Genomic DNA, 9,087 nt, shown 5'->3' on the forward strand with positions numbered 1-9,087 from the left:
TGTACTTCGACTACATGGAGCTGATACTGACTGTGTGTGTGTGTGTGTGTGTGTGTGTGTGTGTGTGTGTGTTTAGGTGAACGGTTCGGAGGCTGACTTTGAGTACGAGGAGATCACTTTGGAACGGGTAAGAAGCTCCTCAGCGGATACTTGTGTACTTTTACTTCATTTAGAAAGTTTAATAGTTTTCTCGCGGGAATTATGAGAAAAACCTGAGAATTAGTGAGATTATAGTTGTGAAAAAAGTATTCGTGCTGTGTTTTCTGCATTCTTAATTTATACTTTGAGGAAGGATGCTGAAGCCCCGCCTCTCTGACACGCGTCACTTCCTGTTTCCCGGCGGGGTGAAGACCGACCCTCTAGCCATGACACAAACAATTTCCCCTTAAGCGTTTCAATCTGATATAAAACGTCTTGTTATCAAGTATGAATTATTACTACTTTTACCGCGTGGTATTAGTACTTATAAGTACTGCAGCGGATGATCTGAATACTTCACAGCTCAAAAGCTTATTAATAAGCCCTTCCTTTCCCCGGGAGGCTTTTATTGTGAAATGTGCAGGAAGTTCAGATTTTCTACAACAGCAGCAAAACAATGCTAACATTTTAATGAAGTGTAGTATTTTAAATGTATTTAAAGTTTAAAGTAAGATGTTTAGGAGGCTCGTCAGCTGGTTCTCAGAGTTCAGGATCTCTGAGGGGACTTAAAAGATGGGAGGAGTTAGTTTCCTGGTTAACGCATGCTCTCCTGTGATTGGTCGACGGGTGCAGGGGAACTCGGGCCTGGGCTTCAGCATCGCCGGCGGCACGGACAACCCGCACATCGGAGAAGACCCCAGCATCTTCATCACCAAGGTCATACCTGGAGGAGCCGCCGCGCAGGACGGACGGCTCAGGTGAGTCACGTGTGTGTGTGTGTGTGTGTGTGTGTGTGTGTTACTTAAAGGGGCAGTTACCCAGGCGGTGTGTTGTCTCCAGTAGATGGAGAAGCACACAGCCATGTACTGCTGTCACTGCTTTAGACAGTTCGTCTCCCTATCTTCAAACACACCAGACTCCATTCACAAAACCAGTGATTTAAGCTGTGGGAACACAGGAGCTGCTGGTCGACCGCTGCCTCCATCGGGTCGTTGGTTTGTGTTGACGTGTGAGTTTAGTGAATTCAAACCAACCCTCTAAAGCACAGAAGTCACTCAACGCACTAACTAACCAATGGAGTGTGTTCACTCCTGTGTTCCCACAGCTTAAATCACTGGTTTTGTGAATGGAGTCTGGTGTGTTTGAAGAGAGCGGAGGTAACGGCTTCAGCTCCCCGTCAGCCGGGTAGAGAAGTGCAAATAATTTAAATGAAGCCAAGACTTTTTTTATTTATTCGCCAGAACGGTCCTTGACATGAGACCTCAAAAAAAAAAGCTACAAAAAAAGCAATAATAATCATTGAGCAAATAGTAAATATACATCTAAATATAAATAAATATACATATGTACACACAACAGAATATGAATACGAGGGAGAAAACATTTGTACATAAATAATAATACAATAAAATAAAAGTTATAGGAAATGAAATGAATAGATAAATACAAATAATGAAAAGAAACCAGGGCAGGGTTAGTCCTAGTGTAGTAATACACAGAGTATGTAGAAGTACCTCATTCAACCTTACTTCTAAAACGGGTAGTGTCCGTTACCCACAATCTCCTGCAGCGCCCTGTCCCCTTCACTCCATCGTTCATGCATCTGATCCAGCTCACCCCTCACAGCCCTGTGCGGTGGTCCCTCCGTCGGCAGGGAGGCTCATGTGTCCGGCTGAAAGCTCGGGTCGCTTCCCGGCGGAGAAGAGAAGACGACGGTTGCTTTTGTTCGGACATGAAACATTTACGCTTCAGAAGCAGAGTCGTTTATTTGTACGTTACACATATGTGACGAGGTGAAAGGTGCAATAATAGATGAATATGGTAAACAACAAACAGATAACTACTTTAAAACAAGTATATATTATACAATAAAAGTGGCACGTGTCTTTTAATAAGAAAGAAAGCTACAAAACTCACCAGCGTGAAAACATGAACAAATACAACATGATGTGAATATAGTGGCATTGAAATAAAACCCTAGAATACAAATAAAAGCAGTAAAATTAGTACAGAGTTGGAACACTTTTATTTTATTGTACTTTGGATGGAACTTGTTTTAAAGAGTTTAACATGCTGGAACTATTTCTTGATTAACTGCGTATCAATCCGCCCAAGTGGTGATGAAAAATGAACACCAGGGTTCTTTAAGCGCTAGAATAAGTTCATTCAGTAAATTGAATGCGTTGTCTGATGCACGTCGGCTGGTTCACTGCAGCTGTATGAACCCAAAATGAACTTTTTAGCTGTGATTTAATTACAATAAATGGATAAAAACGATGCAGAAATGACTTCATAATGATGCAGATTAGTAGGAAGTCAGATTTCATGTTTTGTTAGTTTTGTCTTTTAAACGACAAGCGAACCTCTTTTAAAATGCTTGTTTTCTGAATGGAGACTGGTGTCATCGGTGCTAGGCTACGCTAACAATGTAGCAGCTCCTTCAACACTCACAATGATGTCATCGATGGAGGACAGAACCGGTCAATTTACCGCTTTAGAGGGTGTTTTTGTCGTAGTTTCCCTCCTTCATGGCGTTGACCTGCTGAAGTTGTACTTTCCTGCGTTTCAGGGTCAACGATGTCATCCTGAGAGTCAACGAGGCGGACGTCCGGGACGTGACCCACAGCCGAGCCGTGGAGGCCCTGAAGGAGGCCGGCTCTCTGGTCCGGCTCTACGTCCGGCGGAGGAAACCCGCCTCTGAAAAAGTGATGGAGCTCAAACTGGTGAAAGGACCCAAAGGTGACCGAGAGGCTTTAGTGGAGCGTTCAGGTGGCGTGGATCGAGCTTTGGGGAAACCCCTCGGGGCCCCGTGATTATCATCAGGGCCCGATTGTTCTACTAATGTTTATTAAGTGTGGCTCAGCTGCAAGGGGTCATAGACCCCTGCAGCAAGCCACATGCGTGCGTGCGTCATGGATAGAGCATTGTTTGCAGCGATGACAAAGCACCTGTTGATGGTGTCATAGATACATCACACTAGTGATGGCGAGATGAAGCTTCCTGAAGCATTGAAGCTTTCCATCCAATTGGTTCGCTCATGTACCGGAGCTTCATGAAGCTTAATTTGCTCTACTGCGCCACCAAGTGGACACTAGATGTAAAACAGGCAGAGTGATCATAACGACACCATGGCTTTGGTGTGTGAAGCTTTAAATTGAATAAATTATGTTTGTGACGCCAATACATCAATTATTAACTTATTCATATTGTGTCTATCTTTATGATATATTGGGGGGGGCAAAATCAAAACTCGAAACCAATTGGGAGAGGGTTGTGATGTGACTGTCAGTGGTTAGAATATCCGACTTTCAGTCAGAGGATCGGTGTTTCGAGCCTCGGCTCCGCTAGTCCATGTTGATGTGTCCAATTTTTTTAAAGTAAAAATAAGAACTTTTCCACAGTGCTGGGCTTTTTGAGACTATTTTGCCTGCTTCATAAAATACCCTTTCACAGGCACACATGAAGCTGGGTACAGAGAGGAAGGGGGAAATCCATTGAGTTTCGCTGCCCCTTATATTTCAAATCGCACGGCAAACCCACAAACCATTTTCTGAATCAGTCACATGGTACGGCCGGCTCGCGAGGCTTCGAACGTCACCACATACGTCATCGACACAAGCCTCGATACGCGCTTCACCAAAATCTACCTGATTACTCGACACGCGCATCGAAGCCGCGACACGAAAGGACACATCACTACATCACACCGCTCATTGGAGGAATATGACTTGACAAGCTATCAGGTTAACTGCTAACAGGCTAGCTGCCAACAGGCTAGCTGCCAACAGGCTAGCTGCCAACAGGCTAGCTGCCAACAGGCTAACTGCCAACAGGCTAACAGGCGTGCAGGCCGTGACACACTGTGGTCAACATTAAGTCACATTCACAACTTTCTCCATAGCTAATTGGTGGTTGGTGAGCCTGTACCTGGTCAGGGTCTGTCTCTGCTTCTTACCCCTGACAAAAGACAGGTATTCTGCCAATTCATAATTTCGTTTTAGGGCCAGATAACATTCTAATCTACTTTGACTTGCAGTTTTTTTTTTCCAATGTTCCAAATATGTTTCTTTGCTTGCCTTTATAATTGCGTTGACTGGTGTTTGGAGAGCAGTGTTGGTGTGAGACTGGTTCTGCTGGGTAGAAGTTAGTCTCAGCACCAACTGACTCAGGAGACTCTTTTCTGGGTTCAGCTCTTGGCTTCTGAGGGCTTTAACATGGAGGGTGTCTTATGAGTTTGTTTGAATGTGATTCCAAAAAATTGAGTGCTCGTTTGTGGATGTTTATTATAAGGGGATATCTGCCTAATTCTGCCCTACATGCATTTGTTGGTGTCTTTCTTTGAACGTTGAGGATCATTCTGCAGAACTCTGGGCTTCTGTGAGGTATTTGTCCCATTGAGTGTAGCTATGGTGACTGAGTGGACCCCAAACTTCACTACCATACAGCGCAATGGGCTGGATTACACTATCAACAATCTTACACCAGATTTTGATTGGAATTTGGATGTTATAACATTTTATTTTAATTGCATAGAGGGCTCTTCTGGCCTTCTCTTTTAGTGCATTCACTGTCAGGCTGAAACTCCCTGAGGCTGTGATAGTCTGACCCAGGTAAGTGTAGCTCATTGTGTGTGTTATGGGTGTGTTTCCTAAAGTAAAATGGTGTTTGCTTTCCTGACATCTGGGCCTTTTTTGGAAGATCATAATGTGAGTCTTCTTTAGGTTTACTGCCAGGGCCCAGTTCTGACAGTAGTCCTCCAGCAGGTCTAGCTGCTGTTGGAGTCCCTGCTTTGTGGGGGACAACAGCACCAGGTCGTCTGCATAGAACAGAGGCTTCAACTCTCTGTCGAGGAGCCAGAGGCCTGGGGCGGCACTCTGGTCCAGCTGCACTGCCAGATCATTGATGTAGATGTTGAAGAGTGTTGGACTCGGATTGCAGCCCTGACGAACACCTCTTCTTTGGGTGAAGAAGTCAGTGCGTCTTTCTCCTATTTTTACAGCACACTTAATATTCAAATATATAGATTTTATAATGTCATAGACTTTTCCTCCAATGCCAGATTGTAGAAGTCTGTAATATAGTCCTTTATGCCTAATTGAATCAAATGCTTTCTTAAAATCAATAAAACAAGCAAATATTTGTCCATTGGTTTGGTGTACATGCTTCTGGATGAGCGTGTGAAGGGTATAAAGATGATCGGTGGTACGGCGTTTTGGGAGAAAGCCAATTTGAGTTTTACTAAGGATTTCGTGTTGGTCCAGATAATCTAAGATTCTATTATTTATGATACTGCCAAATAACTTCCCCAGGCAGCTGCTAATACAGATGCCTCGGGAATTATTGGGGTATAATTTATCTCCACTTTTATAGATTGGAGAAATCAGCCCCTCACACCAGATGTCAGGAAAGCAGCCTGAACCCAGCACTGTGTTAAACAGCTTGAGGACAGCGCTCTGCATTGCAGGAGTGATGTTTTGAAGCATTTAATTTTTAATGCTGTCGGGACCACAAGCTTTTTTAGTTTTGATGCATTTTATTTTTTCCATCAATTCTTCCAATGTGATTTGGAAGTCAAGCGGGTTCTGATTGTTTTTAATTCTCAATTCTAGTGTTTGCAGTTTTTTTTTTCTTGAATACTTTTGTGGTTTGAATTCATTTCATTTGGTTGAATGTCTTTATAAAGATTTTCAAAGTGTGATTTCCAAATGTCACCATCTCGAATTGGTAATGCCTGTGGTTTTGCTGTGCTCAATGTATTTAACATTTCCCAGAATTGGTTTTGATTTATAGAGCTTTCAATTTCCTCCAATCTTTCTCTATCCCCTGCTGTAGCATCTTGGGCTGCTGGCCATTGTATGCCCAACTTGGACGCGGCTCGCTTGCAGACTTCATGCAAGTTGCTGTCCCCTGGGGGAGCAACTTCGGATGCACTAGGGGGTCTGGACAGCTGGACAGGAAATGTGGAGTCATCCTCCTCATCATCCATGTCGTCCATGTTGAGGAGGTCAGAGTTAGCATCGCCCTCTGCGTCCTCAACACCCGGCTCCAGTTCGAGGAGCTCCTCGAAAATTGGAGGCATATCCGGGGACTCAGCGTCCATCATGTCCGCCCAGCTCAAAGAGGCTCGCGGCAGATGTGTGCAGATCGTGGCTCTTGGGGCGGTTCCCGACAGGCACGGGTCCTGCTTAGGGGATACCGCTACTCTGAGCCTCCTTTCCAGGACCTTCTCCATTGACGCACAGTGCAGACATGACTGTGGGTCCGCCAGCGATGTCTGAGCGTGTTTAGCGCCCATGGATGCTATGCACATCGGGTGAGGGTCCCTGCCCAAGATGGATGCCCCGCATGACGCAGGGCACAGGCGGGATGCAGCCTCTTTTGCCTTCGGTTCCGACCCTTTGGTGGGGGTAGCGGTCGACATGGCAACTGAGAAGGAAGGGAAATATATGAACAATTAGCCGCACTTAGCGTTAGCCTGACGTTGAATTGCTATAGCAAACGGGGTTTAGCCCGCTAATAGTGCGCCGTGAGAGTTCGCTCGTCGTGACACGTTAGCAGAACTCCGGGCACTCGGCTCGACTAGCAAACAAATGCTAACCGAGACCTGGTAGGCTCGCCGTAACGCGTTAGCCAGAGATAATAAAGTTACACAGTCACCGACGACACCGGTAAACAAACACCGGGTAGTCGGGGGAACAGCTCGCCTTGACGCAGACACTGCCTAAATACTATGTAGTGTCTAAATATACTTCTCACGAAGTACTTACCCAGCAAATCCAGACTAGAGCCAGGAACTGCGTTCGGCGACGTGTCCTTAACGGTTCGTCTGTGAACTGTTAAGCAGAAAATCCAAGCTAGCCAAGATAAACTGAGGGAGCTATAATAGTTTCTTCACGGGAAGAAAGCGAGAAAATGATTTGCGAGGGGCGATCGACTGTGATAATATGAGGGGGCGGGGCCTAAGGACAGTTCGACCTGTCTGTCACAGAACTGCACACACATATGACTTGGAGATATTCAGTCAAAGGCATTGTAACAACCTCCTGTCTGTCTACCTGTCTGTCTTTCTGTCTTCCCTTTCAAAATAAAAGCCCCATGAATTAACTGTATCTTAACATAAAGCTCAAATGAGGATTATTGTATTGAATTAATTTATGTAATCACGTGATATGTTGCAGCAAAGTGCTTTCCCATTCATATTTACACCATCAAGCCCTCACAGCTAATGTTGGCATGTATATGTACCTCAATAACCTTAATAACACATCTCACTACCGATAATGTATATATATTGCGACGTCTTACGGCAGTAGTAGCCACATTTTCAAAATTTCTTAAAATTTCCGTCAGAGTGGAGGACCTATTGTTCTATTGAGGACCTAAACTAATGTTTATTATTATTATCAACACTGATGTAGTCAGAGCGCAGGACCTATTGTTTTACTAATGTTTATTATTATCAACTTGACGTAGTCAGAGCGGAGGGCCTATTATTCTACTAATGTTTATTATCAGCACTGTTGTAGTCAGCGCGGAGGACCTATTGTTCTACTAATGTTTATTATTATCAACATGACGTAGTCAGAGCGGAGACCTATTTTTCTTCCAATGTTTTTTTCCGTCTGTGTGGGTAAAAGAGGTGTTTGGGCTAAACCTACATTATTCAAAATTTCCACACCAATCCGACTTGGCAAAAATACCTATCTGATTGGGGTGAGGGACAAAGGTCGGAATAAATAGCTTGATAGCGCCCCCTTTAGTTGTGAAAGCTATCAATCTTTACTACCTATTACAGATTGACTTGAAATTTGGCACACATGTCCGGTGGGTTTGGTCTACAAAAAAGTTAATCATGGAACAAAAATGCGCCTAATTGGATTTCCCGCCGTTTTGAATTTAGTAAAAAAAACTAATTTTTGCCAACTCCTAAACGATTCTTACAAAACTGTGGGTCATTATTGGTTCGATGTGATGAAAAGTGATCAAAAGCTTGTTGATATCTCATTGTGTTGAGAAGATGGGGACCAATGAATTCATAAGGCGCGTGGCTTAATACATAAATAAACATAACTTCCAAATCGCTTGACCTATGTTCACAAAATGTGTAGCATATATCCACATGGCATTCCTTAACGTACCCTAATTTTTTCATAATATTCAAACACTAGGGGGCGCTAATAACAAACTCCTCCTAGAGATTAAATCCGATTGATATGATGCTGAGACCTTTGCAGGGAAAAGTTATCAAAAGATTAAAAATATTCACCATGAAAATGGAAGTTGCTTTAACTCGGCCGTACATGATGTAATCTGCTCCATATTTCTCATATGTCATGACCTCCTAACCCTGAAGACATCCATATCATAATTTTTAATCCTAGTCATAGCGCCACCTAGAGGCAACAGGCTACATGTTTTCTACTTGTATACCGTGCTCCTCACAGATTATTCAGATCCCTCTCAAAATGCGTCGGAAGAGACCTAAGACATTGATAATGCATCACATTGAAGATTGTAAGGATCCGTTGAACAGCGTCGAGTCGGAGCATCGCGGAAGTTTGATCCTTCGCCGTGAACGAATAAACCGATTTAACTCGACTCCACATGATAAGATCCTTTCCAGGTTTCACATGTTTGATGAGACTCCAGGCCTGAAGACATGTGCAGTCTAATTTTTAATTAGAGTCAAAGCGCCACCTAATGGCAACAGGAAGTAAAATGTTCTATACTATTGCTTCTCTTAGTAGGTCAATCAGATCAACATCAAATTACTTCTACACTAATATAAGACTTTCATGATGCCAGCCCCCAAAGCTTTTGATGTTTTGTGTTTCGATTTTAATGCTTCAAAATTGCACTTCAGCTCGATAGCACCCTCTACAACTATTAATTTAAGTCGCCCCAGCATTACGGTTGACCTACATGTATGAAACTTGGTAGGCATATGTG

The 9,087-nt window shown here is 43.7% G+C and overlaps 1 protein-coding gene across 8 annotated transcripts in view; it reads left to right on the top strand.

The window, feature by feature from the left end:
• The window catches only part of dlg1b (discs large MAGUK scaffold protein 1b), a gene marked incomplete at its 5' end in the record, with an annotated part of 66,237 nt that overhangs the window by 37,276 nt on the left and 19,874 nt on the right, over window positions 1-9,087 (top strand). For all 8 annotated transcript variants that reach the window (XM_079220793.1, XM_079220795.1, XM_079220794.1 and 5 more), the window contains 3 exons: window positions 77-127; window positions 772-896; window positions 2,708-2,877. In XM_079220793.1, coding sequence (XP_079076919.1) covers window positions 77-127; window positions 772-896; window positions 2,708-2,877 — 346 coding nt within the window. The remainder of the gene's footprint in view (window positions 1-76; window positions 128-771; window positions 897-2,707; window positions 2,878-9,087) is intronic.

Source organism: Taurulus bubalis, assembly GCF_910589615.1.
Source record: "Taurulus bubalis genome assembly, chromosome: 1".
NCBI lineage: Eukaryota > Metazoa > Chordata > Actinopteri > Perciformes > Cottidae > Taurulus > Taurulus bubalis.